This window comes from Platalea leucorodia (assembly GCF_965183815.1).
Source record: "Platalea leucorodia genome assembly, chromosome: 8".
Classification (NCBI taxonomy): domain Eukaryota; kingdom Metazoa; phylum Chordata; class Aves; order Pelecaniformes; family Threskiornithidae; genus Platalea; species Platalea leucorodia.
The window spans coordinates 35,396,291-35,409,974 of record NC_138830.1 but is presented as its reverse complement, the minus strand read 5'-3'; the positions used below and the strand labels follow the sequence as shown (position 1 = coordinate 35,409,974).

General features: G+C 45.9%; 1 protein-coding gene across 3 annotated transcripts in view; it reads left to right on the top strand.

Moving 5' to 3' along the window:
* ATP6V0D1 (ATPase H+ transporting V0 subunit d1) overlaps nucleotides 1–13,684 on the top strand; it is a 39,459-nt gene that overhangs the window by 7,843 nt on the left and 17,932 nt on the right. For all 3 annotated transcript variants that reach the window (XM_082320544.1, XM_082320543.1, XM_082320545.1), the window contains exon 2: nucleotides 2,832–3,003. In XM_082320544.1, coding sequence (XP_082176670.1) covers nucleotides 2,832–3,003 — 172 coding nt within the window. The remainder of the gene's footprint in view (nucleotides 1–2,831; nucleotides 3,004–13,684) is intronic.

The window sequence follows — 13,684 nt, the reverse complement described above, 5'->3', positions numbered from 1 at the left end:
GCCCTTATTCCAGTTGCAACATAATGTTGTGCTGGCTCTTGTGCTGTGGAGTTGGGGGGGGCAACCCCCTCGTTGAGCAGGACAAAATGCTCAGGCCAAGCGGCTCATGGGAGCTTCCTCAGAGCTGTTGAGGGAGAGGCTGCAAGGCACAGCATGCAGCTTGTGTGGCTCTGGTCTAAATGTGATGCAGCTCCGACCTCCTGGAAGTGGATGGTACAGCAGACTCTACTTTTTGTGTCACTGGGTCTCTAGCATCAAAAGACTTAATAGGAAGGTGGCTTCTTGCAGCCTCAAAAGTAAGAGCAGAATTGCAGGTCATGGTGATACCAAAAGAAACCGATGGTTTTGCTGTGGCAGAGTTGGAGTTGAGGAAACAAGCTGAAAGCTTTGGAAGCTTCCCTACTGAAGTAAGATATGGTAGGATATGCAATAGCTGCTTCCTCTCCAAGGTCCTGTATAGCTGCAATACAACATCACATGCCTTTTTGGGCAGGCTTAGTTTTCATTAGAGCTCTGCACAATTACAGAGAACTGAAAGTAGGAGGTACATGAATGTAGCTACCGCAGTCCCCTCTGCCTTCCCTTGCAGTCTGATTTTTATGGGTGCAATACTCTTACCAGGACCCTTTCTCTGATATTCTTCAAGCAACTGCTGAATTTTGCTCCATGCTTTCTCCAGCCTCCGCTAAAAGCAAACTAGTAAAGACCTGATCTGACAGTGGTACTTAATTTTCACTTGGATTCCAAAGCTCATCATCCAAGAGCTTTCAGAAGAGGGACTGAAACTCATTAAGATGTAATTCTGGTAGATTTCCCCTCTGTAACTATATCTTAGCTTTTAAAAATCAAGCAATTGTGAAACGGATGGATGAGAATTCTTTGCATGCAGGGTGCTGCCTGTGAGCTGGGCTTTTTGCAGGGTTTAGGAAGTGATTATCATCAATAACAATCCTATGCAGGCTGCGTGGAGGCGAGGGGCGTTCTGAGTTTTGGCATGATCCGATGTTTGACTTTGACAAGGGTCATGTTGAAACTCAAGACAGTGGAGTTTATCTGGACTGTGTTTTCCCACCTCAAAAGTGTGAGCGTAAGTTAATGTTTTGTTAGAATAAAACACAGCTGTTTAGCTGCAGCATAGTCTGAGGAGCAGAGATCTACATTAAGTTTCTGCTTTGCGTCAGCCATGATGTATGTTGTTGGGCAAGTAGCTCTCTTTGCTGCATCCAGGACTCCTTACTAAAAGTAAGAGTACCACCAAATTCTTGTGTAAACTGCTGAGGAACTTGACAGCAGCTGAGTGCTATTTAAGTCTCTAGCCTTTTTTTTCCTCCCTCTATAATCACCATCTGTTTCCTGTGAGACTTAGTAGTGGTAATGTCTAAGAAGTGCTGGGTGAAAAACATCTTTGCTAGACCCCCTTGGAAATACCCGGAAGAGTTAAAGTCAGCTTGAAAGCCGTTTGACCCTTCCACCCCTCGGGCTGAGGACAGTATCGCACTGTACAGTACAAGCGTAGTCTGGAGCCCAGTGTGGAGGATGCTCTCCAGCTCATGCCTGGAGCTGGGTGTAATGTCAAAAGATCAAACTCCTCAAGCTAGGCTGAGTCCTTGCTCTGACCTCGGTGCTGTGGGTGCTCGTGCCATAATGCTGAGGACTCGTATGGTTCAGTGGAAGGGAAAGGCAGCCTCAGTGCTCCTGCTTCAAAGAATCCAGGGAGAAATGTCTGTCTTTTTTTTTGTTGTTTTCTCTGGATGGTGTGTTCACATCTGTTTTGACTACACTCTTCCAGCTACTTTCCTTTCCCCATAAAGGTCTTGAATCCCTAGGAGGGTGCTTGCCTAACTGGCCCTCTGAGGTGAAGCTGAAGGGAGATGAACATTATGTACTAGTGCAACTAGTAGAGCTTTGAGGACTAGAATTATATGACGTTCCTCAGTTCTGGATTCAGTTTTTCCATAGAGACACTTAAATGCTTTTGGCTCAAATAGGGCTTTTATCTTGACAGAGCTCAGCATGTTGTGGTTGCTTCTTGGCCAGGACCGCAGCTTGGTTGGGCACCTGACCTGCAGCGAGGGTAAGAGAGGAAACAAAGGTTTCCTCTACTTGAAACTGGAGGAGGGGAAGGCTTCTGAGCATGTTCCTCCATCCTGGGCAGGGGTTGCCTACCATACGAGATGGATTTAAATGGCCTTCCTCTTCACCAGCCCTTCTCTACCTCTTAATGCCTGACTTTTCTTTACCAGTGCACTTAGTTCAACTGACTTGATGATGTAATACCTAGCTGCTTTATAATTTCAAGGTTGCTGTTTGTGTCTTTTCGGCTTTGAAAGCTTTTCAGATGCTTCCACATCACTAGTATCTGAGGAGGCTTGCTTGTGGGTGCAGTAGGTTCTTGGTCATGATTGCTTCAGAGAAGCCTGCAACCAGAGCCCTTTAGGCTAGAGAAAGTGCTTAAGTTGTTTCTTTTTTTTATTTTTCTAGATTTCTAGCAAATACTTCCTAGAAAATCAGTAGCCTTCCACCTTGATCAAGCACAGTGGACAGCTGGAACAGGTGTGCGCTCAGTTACGCAGATAGTGTCACAGTTTCCTCTTTAAGATGGGGCAAGGCTGGTATGGTGAAACACTGATCTTTTCCTGCATTTGGGTTGTCCATAATAAAACTGAGCACAAATATAAGTGTATGACTTAACACATGGGTTTTGTCTAAGTGGTCTTTCTGGGAAGAGAATGCCTAGAGAAGTGCTGAGCAACAGCTGTCTTAGGTATGCTCAAAAAAACCCCCAAACCCAACACAAACCCTGTAGAGTGGAATTATTCTTTCTTTTTCAGACTTGAAACTGCACCTCCAGAGCACAGACTATGGGAACTTCCTGGCCAACGAAGCCTCCCCGCTCACCGTCTCCGTCATAGACGACAAGCTGAAGGAAAAGATGGTGATGGAGTTTCGTCACATGAGGAACCATGCATATGAGCCCCTAGCGAGTTTTCTGGACTTCATCACGTGAGTACCAGCTGTTCATGAACAGCATTTGAAATGTTGGTGGTGTTCTTGAGGGCTTTCAGACCAGCTTTGCACACTCAGCCCTCCCTGCAGCTGCTGTGTCTTCTGCAGCTTCTTGAATGAAACTGATTTGGTTGTATCTGGAGGTCTCAAACCAGCAGCATGGTATCACTATGTTGTTAAGGGGTTCTGCTCCCAGGGTGCGTGTGCTTCATTGGCACAGCTCCTTAGCTGCCTTCCGTTGCAGAACTGGTTCAGTCTCTATTAGAGCTGCTATTTACCCTTGTGTTAAATGTTCCTGGGATTTTTAAAATGTGATCCTGCTGCAAAACATATGCATGCCATGCATGTGCATGACAGCAATTGCTTGCTAGTTCTGACCCACCAAGGTCGATCAGCCTTTGTCAGGGCTGCTGTGATCCTGCCATCCCACCCCAGGGGCCGTAGGCCTTCCTCTGACCCTGTCACACACTGGTTCAGGGAGTTGAGCTGGCCAAAAATCGAACAACTTTTCCTTTTTGGGGTTAATCTTTGACTGATCTGTTTTTCTCAGCCAGCTCAGTGGGATCCAGCAAACGGCAGCACTAGGGGAAGGGAGGGCGTAGAATAGGCAGCAGGGAAAGATGGAGCTGCAGCAGCCTCATTATGTCTCTGTCAGTGCATGAAAAGACATGGGGCATGTGCACTTCCACAGCAGGTTCAGCTGATGTGAAAAGCTTGAAATAGCACAGCGTTCATGCAAGTGTCTTTTCCTAGCGGTTTTGCACACTGCTGTGCTTCCCTGCATGCTGCTCTTGTTTTAATCGGTAATAAAGTGAAATTGCTAGCCTTGGTGAGATACCAGTTGTGCTAGTTTGCATCTGAAACACAGAAGTAAAGTTGCCTTTTTTCCTTTCATTAGTCTATGTTCCTGTAAGCTCTAGTTTGACTTGAAAACTGCATAGCCAGTGGATTTCTTTAACCAGTAAGGAGATACGTCATGGACAAAAGTGAATTTCTGGTTCAGGAGAACATGACTTTAACTTGCATCTCTGAGAAGAAGATTGTACTCTGTTCTCAAGTGAGATAGCTGATACATCAGCATTCATTTATTTAATAATGAGCTTTGGGCTCCTCACAGGCACTCTGGCAATTGGTGTTTAATCTTGCATTTTTGGCAGTTGTGTGTGCGTTATCTTGCTTGTCACCTAGAGGTTTTTGAATGGTGCAGGCTGATGTGGAAAGGCCTTTGTGGTCTATTGAAAGATTTTAAATTTTGGCCTGTCTGTGGCATCTCCTGCATGTGCAAATATTGATTAAAGACCTGTCTCTCTGCTGTATTTCTTCCTGTTCTGTCCTTTCTATATCTGGACAGTAACACTATCTCATTTTTCTAACCCAGTGGTTAATTTCTGTTATTTTCTGGGTCACTGTGCTAAAGCTGCCTGTCTTTTAAGCCTTTCCTGTTTTCTAAGAAATAGCTTTTTCTTATATGCCTGTCACTAAAAATCATTGAGTTTGGTATCTCGCTACAGATGTGGAGCAAGACATCAGCAGGACATTACCAAGCCCTCGTTTTGCAGCAGTGTTTGCAATGGATGAAGCGGTTTCTAGTTCATTGTCTTAGTTGTATGGAACAATCTCTTCTATTCTCTCAAACTTAAAATAATTAAGTTAACTTTCAAAATACCTTTTTTCCCCATCTATAATTTGCTGTAAAGACATCGGTACTGTTTGAGCCTGACAATATTAGGTAGTTTGTCCTCCACTGATGCTTTCCCTTTGCTTCCCTACAGGTTTATGGAAATGTCTAGTCCCTATGGATAGTAATCACTAATGGTCTCTTCTTTTAGCTTCTGTCATTTTTTTTTAAAGGCAATAGTCTGGGCAGGACACACGAGTATCTTGCAGACTTTAAAACTTTGCTGTTCCCTAACAGTCTCACTTTGAAATCCGGTGTGTGGAAAAGATGAACTAAAAGGTCTCAGACCATGCCTGCCTTGATTACACACTGCATGACTTGGTAGGAAGGCCGTGAATGGCTGTGGAAATACGGTTTCCTGTTACACCAGTCCTGCTGACCTTTATCCAGTGTCTACATCCAGCTCAAGTTGTGCGGGAGACCTTAAACATCTCATGTAATCTGATAAGCCGGTTCTCACAGCTGTTTGAATGACTTAACTTTAAAACTGGTGTTTTGCCCTCAACTGGATTTAACTTTGATCTTGTTCTGCTTCTGTCTCTCTGATTTTGATGAGTTCTCTATAACAAAACACAGTTCTGTGCAGATATCTGTATCTCTCGTCTACTGTGTAATCTCTTCTTGAATGTATTGGTCTCATTCCGCACAGGATGTTTTTCCCCTGAGTTGTCTTCACTCTCATCTCTTCTTTTCCTTTTTACCCACAAGATTTGCTTTAATGCCACTGTCTGCAGTGCTGCCTAGAGGGAGGAAGGCAAAAGGTGAAGCAGGAGAAAAGCTGGTTTTGTACATGAAGTTTCTCCGCTCTCTTGCAGAGCCTTTTCCGCAAGGAGTCTAAGTGTTCAGTTGTGTTTTAGCGTGGTCCTGCTGCACCACTGATGGAGGGGTCTCCTCTGGGTCTGCACTTATCACACCAATGGAGTATTGATGAAAGAGAGAAGGTGTCATCAGCTTCAACTGGTCCAAGGTGGTAGTCAGTATTAGTGTATTAGAAGCTCTAATAACTTCTAATGACACTACAGACAAGTTAAAACAGAAGAATGAGGACAGTGAAACACAAGGAGTTTGGAGAGGGTGCTGTTTTTGCCCGGTAGGTCTTAATATCTTCTGTTGATAATCCTAATATGTTTAGTGACAGGGCTAGTAGAAAAGAGGGTAGACTAGATATGACTTCTCAGGCTGCCTTTTAGGCTGTGTTTTGTTCCCTGAAACTGTCCCGTGGATTGTAGTTGGTCTTGGTTTGGGGCAGGGGGCAAAAGTTTCAGGGATTATTGTCCTGCTGACAGTGTGAAGTTTCCCATGAACGTCCCAAATAGCTGGAGTGGAGAACAGCTCTGTTTGGAGGCTGGCAGCGTGTACTTGTGCCAGTAGCCTTCATCTAACCCAGGCTTGTGTGTGGGCAGCGTCACAGAGATGTTTGGCCAAGGGATGTGGGCAGTGCTGGGGACGTTGTGCCTGTGCAAGCGGCAGAGGTACTGTGTCATCCCGCCTTCCCTGGGTGACACTGGGACAAGCCGGTGCCACTTGATCTTCCACTCTGGCTGGGCACACAGATAGGTGTGATGGGGTGATTTGTCTTTGCCTTTTAAACATGACTATTTCCCACTCCTTTCTTTTAGGGTAGTTAATGAAACTTGAGCAGGAAACAGTAAAGACTGCTCCTGGTAGACAGCTCAGGGCCAGCGAGGCACCAGGTGGTCAGAAGAAGAAATTGTACTCAACTGAATGTGTCCATGTGCTAAAACTGTACAGGCTGCATTGAAATAGAAAATGGTAGAAAGATATGGAAAGTTTTGAGCAGGGCTGGCTTCTGCAGGAGGAAAACTTGAGTTCACTCAGACTCTCTTGAGAGAGAGGCATTGGGTTGTAAACAGAGACTTTGAAAACAGAGTGGGATTGTAGGAGGTGTGTCTGGCTTAAAATGGAAGGAAATGTTTTGTAGCATGTCCAGTTCAGCTCTGAAACTCACTGCTGCTGGATGCCTTTATATGTACTTACATTTTTTGCCTTCTTAGAGATGTTGGATAACCTCGCACAAGACAGGCCCGTCGAGGCCTGTTAAACACTTGGGTACCATCTCGCTGAGAGTGGCCAGGGTGTAGATGGCTGGTGCCAGGAGGTGGATCAAGCATTTAAAAAACAGTCCAGCTTTCTCCTTCATGAATGTCCTGCTGGACCTCTGGGGTGGTTTTGAGTTGATCAACAGGTGACTGTTGTGCTTGTTTTTTTTATAAAGTGCTCAGATCTTGACCCAGGGCACATTGCTGAGAAGATCTGGCGAGCTGTCTGACCGTAGGAGCAACTGTAGTCCTTGTCCCCTCCAATTGCTCCAGAGCCGACCTGCCAAAAGCCACGTTGTTCATCCCTGCATGGGATTATGCCATGTCATTTCTCTTGCCTCTTCTGGTCCATGAACTAGGTGAGGACATGAGAAGGAGAAGCAGCAAGAGGGATGGCGTGGGGGCTCTGGAGCAGCAGGAGGCTGCGTGCTCCTGGTGTGCTCGCCTTGCCCAGCTCCAAGGAGATGAGGCGGCGCTGCCTGCTGCTTGCCGGAAGGTGGCACTCCAGCCCCACGGCTGCCTGTCCCCAGGTGCGCGCCCTGCCGTAGGTAACGATGGGCACCTACGGAGGCGGGCAGGAGCTAACTTGTCTCCTGAGCTTAGGGGTAAGGACTGTGTTTAAAAGCACAGGAACAAAACTGACCCAAGAACTCAGTGAGGCGGCAACGCAAACCAAGGTCTTCATTCCCCAAGTGAATTTCTGCCACTGATTTTTGTCCTGTTGTGCTCCTCTCCTGGAACCATACTGACTCTTTCCTGGCTCCGATCCTCTCCAGGAACTCTTCTGTGGCAAGTGTTGCGTTGTTAGTACCAAAATATTGAGGAAGTTGGCTGGTTTCCCTTTTGTTTTTTCAAGTGGTGGCTGTAGCTGGCCTCCTCTGCCACTGCATATCATGGCAAGGGAAAGCTCAACTTGTTGAGCCTGCCATGGTCTCTATAAAACACCTGCTAGCTCTGCGTCTTGCCATGCAGCTCCTCGCTGGAAGACTGCTGATGCTTCCCTGTGTTTTTTCAGTAGGTTCTGACTGATAGGCACAAGTTGGCTGTTAACATCTCTGCTCCAACACAAACAATTGACTGTTTGGCTGTGGGAATGCAGTGATGTTCTGTAGGGCAGCAGCAAACAGGTATTAAGTGTACTTGAAACAGCAAAACCCACTTCCTGAATTCGACAAGCACATATTGACTTGTGGGATGGAAGTGGGTTTTAGGTTCTTCTTGGTGTTGTGCTGCCCTGCCTTTCTGTAAAGTCTTTGTTCTTTGTGTTAGCCTGACACGGTGCCATGTCCTGTCTCTCCTTCCTTCCAGTGTTCCTCTATACGGTTTAGATAGAATTCTTTATCTGTGGTTCACGGTGTCACTCCTGACTCTAGCCTGCTGTAGCCTGATTGGATTGTCAGCTTTAGTATTTTTCCAAGGGGGGAAAAAAGGAGGGGGTGTTTTTGCCCTTCCTTCAGCACAGTCTCTTCCCTGCTCTGGAAAGTCTGGTTTCACAGCAGCCTGATGTGAGGGCTCTGGCAGCCATTGGGCCCCTTGAGCCCTTGCAGCAAGCTGATGGGCAGAGAAGGGTTCGATCGCGTGTTCAGGTTGGGGAGCTGCTGGTAACTGCGGAAACTGAGTCCGCTGTAGGAGTGAGGTCTGGGGAGGGAGCTGGGTCTAAACACATTTTCCAAATCCGTGATCGAGCCTGTTGTCAGAGGACAAACTAGGTCATCTTTTGTCTTTACCTTACCAGTCTGCTAGCGCTGGGAACCGGGTTCTTTGTTGCCCTGAGGATGCAGCTGGGAACTTGGCTTTCAGTATGTTTTTGTGGTCACAAGACGTGTTTTTGATGAGGCTGCATGTACCTTTTCCCCTTGCGCATGCCTTTTCTTAGCTGACACTTCCCTCTATTACCTTCTCCCTGACCCAGTCCTGCTCTGCCTCTCCCCTGCACTGGAAAGATCTAGTTTCTGCTGCATGACTTTGAGTTCAAACTTAATCTTGCAGCAGTGGTTTTTCTGGAGCCAAATTGTTTCAATTGCTACTTGAGCTGAAAAGCAATAATCCTCTTCTCTGGAGTAGGAAGTTGCCTGTCTCTATTCTAAATATACTGGAGTGTGCATCCTGGCATAACTGTGGAGGTTACAAAATATGACTACATGATTTTGAAGTCTTTTCTTGCAGAAGAAAAAAACTTCAAATGCTTTATGTTACAGATGTTTGCAGTTTATTTAGGCAAATGCAACACTCTGAAGGATCTTTCCTAATGCTGCCGTGGTTAAAACTGCACTATACTATTTTCAATTAGTTGTTGACTCCTTGGTGGCAGTGGGATCGGGAAGCAAAAATTACCATAGTGGCTGGGGATCCTGCAATAAAAGGTTTATGAGCCTTTTTTGGCAGAGAAGCACAGGTTTCTGACAAACAGCTTCCCTGTTTGCAGGGAGTGCAAAGTTGAACTGATAAGCCAAGTTCTTGGAGGGATTATGCAATATTCAAAATAAGAGGGCATGTAACTAATGGTCTGGAAATGATCACAGACTTGGCATCCTCTGGATGGTAGCATCGGAACCGCATCTGTTCTCCTGCACACCCAAAGGATACAGATGTCGTACCAGTTTCCCAGAACCAATGTCTGAAAATGAACTGGGTTGCATGGCTGAGTGGTGGCTGTGGAAGTAATCTTTCAAAATGGCGTGACTGTGGATGTCCTCATTGGAAAAGAACTCTTTGAAAGGTGGATTTCACTGTGTACTATGTTGAGGGGATGATTTTTTTCCCCAAACCTCTAGTGCCTGGAGAACACTTCATTTGGGAAGTGGGTTTGAACTGGAACAGCATGACCCTCCTCCTACTGACCAGTGCTGTTCTTTGCTTGGAAGGTGTTAGCATGGTGCCTAGCAAACATGGTGAGCCATAGTAACGATTGGAAGAGCTAGCAAAATGTTATCGGTGGCAGTAAAGATACAGCAAAATGCTACTGATGAGCTCCAGATGTAGGCCTGTGTTTCACTAAGAGAAATCTTTAATGAAACTCTGCAGCCCTGAGGAGGGGCTCTAACATGCAAGCTGTGGGTGATTAGGTGAGAACACATCATCCCTGAATAACATCCCCGTCCAAGCTGATGCTATTTCATCCAGAGGCAGTGTGTGGGCTTAACTATCTTCTTGGGCTTTGTTTAAAGCTGAATCCCTCTGGTGATTTTGCAGCTCGCAGGAACAGTCCTTCCATTTCCCTCGTGTTCCTTCATGCAATCTTTCACTCTACAGGCTGAACAGCATGTCTGTTAGTCATAAAACAGGGAGGGAGGGAGGGAGCATGTTAGGAGGTTATCAATGCTTCTCTGATCAGTTTATGTGTGGTTGCAACTTTTCCAGAGGACAACCTGCGTACAGTGCCTTCAGTTGGATGAATGTTCGCTGAGCGTTTCTGTCCCCAGGTAACTTGCTTGACTCCTTGATTGAAACTGTTCTCAAGGTCTTTTGGTGCTGGACCTTAGCAGCCTTCATTTTCCTTTTACCTTTCCATCGATTCGCCTCGCCCGGTGCTCTAGGCTGGCAAGTTCAGCCCAGAGAAGGCCTGGAGGCCAAGGGCACTGCTTCTGAAGACTTCTTGAGGGCATCTTGGGTCCTAGTCCACTTTTCCAGATTCATTCTGTATGCTAGTTCGAAGTCTAGCAAATACTTCCATAGAGCTTTATGTAAATACTGCAAAGTACTGCAATATTTAGAGGCCGGGCAAAATCTTATGTCTACCACACATGGTTTACTGCATGTCAAGTGGGATGATGATTTTTCTTGTCTTCTGCTGGCAGCAGGTCTGTATGCACAGTAACGTTCTGCATGTTATCTAAGCCCAGACCACACATTCACTGAGAATTGGGTGAGGGTGTTTAGGCCATTAAGCTCACTCAGCTTTCTTAGCTACTTCAGGCAGTTTTGAGGGCAATGTGAGTTTGCACAGTGCAGCCTTTAATCTTCTTTTATATCCTCGGAATGTTTGGTTTTTTGGGGTTTTTTTGTTTGTTTGTTTGTTCTGGTTTTTTAGTGCTTTACATGGAAGGAAGGTAAGAAAACAGTATATGTAAGTTTTGGTCTATGTGAAACCAGCATGATTAGATGTTTCTGGTCAATATTTAAAATGTAATTAGTGCTGAAGTCTGTTCAGCATAGCGCAGAGTGCCAGAACTCAACCTTGCATACCAGCCTAGTGTTTCTCACGTTCTGAGGTCAATCTTTGAGGCATCAGGTTTAAGCAACCAGAGACTCTTGCACGAGCCTGCAAGGTGTTCAAAACGTTCCCTGGTGTTTCAAGGGGTTTGTATGCATCTAGAACACAACACCATATTCATAAAGCCTCAAAATTAAAAGTACTTCATCTAGCTTTTTTTTCTCGTTAGCCTTTAACACAGCTGACACTGTATGACTGCTTATAAGTTACCAGATGATACCACTGGAAAACTGAGGTCAGTATCCCAAGAGACCTAGACTCACTAGAAGATGGTAAAAATCATGTGGAGATGCAGCTAAATATAGATTAATGCTGAGAACATTCCTGGATACTTGGATTTGAAAGGCTGCCACAGCCTCTGTAGTACTGTGAAGTTATAACTCTTTGCTGTGAAATGGTCTCGTTGATCTAAGTTTAGCAGGGCACCCGCTTATTGGCTGAGTGCCCTTGGTTTGTGGTGGCAACCATGAAATTCTCAGCTTTCTCTTTGGCAGGTTCATGAACCTACCACTTAGGTGTGGTTTTTATTGGTGTGACTTTAGGAAAGACAGTGTGCGAAGACAGGAAGAGATCGTCTCACTTTGAGGGGAGACCATCACGTGCTGCCATCTACCCTTGCTGTTCCCTGGACTGCCTGAGCTTTGGCTGCAGATGAGGGGTAAAACTGCTCCTGGCCAGAAGCTGCTGGTGTGACTTGTTCTAGTCTGAGCTGAAAAACTGATTTAAGGATTTGACTCGGTTCATCTACTGTCTGTTACTCAAATAAGCCTCAGTGGGGCACTGAGGTCTTCCTGATGTGCAACATCCCTCTCCGTTCCAGTTCAGGACAGCTGTACAGTTATCTACTAATGATCTTAAAACGACACTCCAGATACAAGCATCTCAGCTGCTGGCACTATTCTTAGTGTCAGCTACTGTTCTTCTGTGCTTTGAAGTCTGTGCATTACTTTCCCCCATGACTGCTTACATTTGGAGCCTGAGAGAGGTGTGACGCGTGGCTCTGCATACCAGCACCTTTGCTCAGGTCTCGAACCCAGTGGGTCTGAATGCTTGTGCGCAAACCCAAGGAAGCAGTGGTACAACCAACCTGAAACTTTTTCATTAGGTTACTTCCCCCCCCAGCCCCTGAGTACATGAACTGGATGAGCTGCAAGAAGGATGCTAGAGTGACTATAGTCAAAACAACTTCATCATCATTTAAAGCTGTCTCTAGAATTCATGCTGAGTTCAGAGCACTGCTCTGATCCCACTGGAGATTTCCCTTTTTCATCCCAAAATAAACACATGCTTCTACAGTAATCTGAGTAACTGCCCAACACAATCCCATAGTGACTTTTGCCTTGCTAGCACTAGTCTGCATTAAAGTCTAACGCTGGTTTTGGAAAGCATTAAAGTTGCCTGAGCAATGCAATACCTTAACCCATCCTGGCAAAACCTCCGAGCCGCAGCCCGGTTCTTCTGTGCTATGCACTTCTGCATCAGCCCGCTGCTCTCTGCATTTGCTGTTGACACTGAGGGCTGTCCTCATGACCCCTTGCAGAGCAGCTGTTAAGCTACAGTTTGGCAAGGCTTTCAGAGGATCCCTGAGAAACGCAGGTCATGCAATGTTCCGTCATTAGTCATGCTTTGTGACCACTTGCAGTATTGTTTATGGTTTCTTTAGTATCCTGGAGCAGAAAGCAATAAAAAACCAACCTATCTGCTGTAGGACAATGACTCTTTATGATTAGATTAGATTAGTAAGTGGGGGAGGGAGAAGCCCTAACTGTCTTGGGGTCACTGCCTTGCAGGGCTATGCCTGAGTGCCTTCAGGCCAAGTTGTAAATGCCCCATGTGATGAGCTTTCATGAATTTTATGTGGTCTCCTGCTAAAAAGCCTTTCCCAATATTCAGCAGGCCATTGCAACCTTTCTTGCATGTCTCGTTTATCTGTGGCTGTACTTACGTAACTCCAAAATGAAGAAGACATACATTGTCAAAGTGCCTGTACATGGCTTTTGCATGTGTGCTGTCCTCCCTGATTCTGCTTGATAGCTATCCATGGATGACTCTCCCAGAAATTAGCTTCTGGGGCCTGGCTCTCCCCTGTTTCCTCAGAGGGGTTTCTACTGTGCCTGTCTGAGACCATGCCTCCCAAAACCAGCAGTGAGAATGATCTTTCTGACCTGGTGCTGCTGGAAGGAACATTTCCCGCCCCCCTTTTGGCTTTTTTAGGCTTATCCTAATAGCCTGGCTTTGTTCTCTTTATGTGAGTGTTGCCCAGCGCATATTGTGCTGAACTGGGTGTTGCTGGAGGAGCAAAGATACTGGTCCTGGTTGTCTAGGACTTCAGAAAGCCGTAAGCCAACATCTCTCTCCTGCTGTGGATGATATTTCTATGCTTGCTGACACCTTCCTGTCCTTTAATAAGAAATTCTGCTCTTCTGTGAGACATTACTGATGCTTCTCAGTATCAACTAAAATTGTATTTCTGTGAATGTGAATTTCTGGAATATACCACACCTCAATTCAATGGGTGACAGGAAGAGCGAGGCAGGGCGTAACTGTGCATGTGAGACTCTGACTGAACATCCACTCTTCTTGTGTCCATCTCCCTGTGTGGGCAGATAGCAGCTCAAAGCAGGAGCGTAAAACGCGTTCTTGCCCAAGAGCGTTTTGCTACGGTCTTTGTGGAGGCAAGGTTGGGGGCTTGAGGTAAGGTGCCATTTTACCACTTAATTAAAGCCC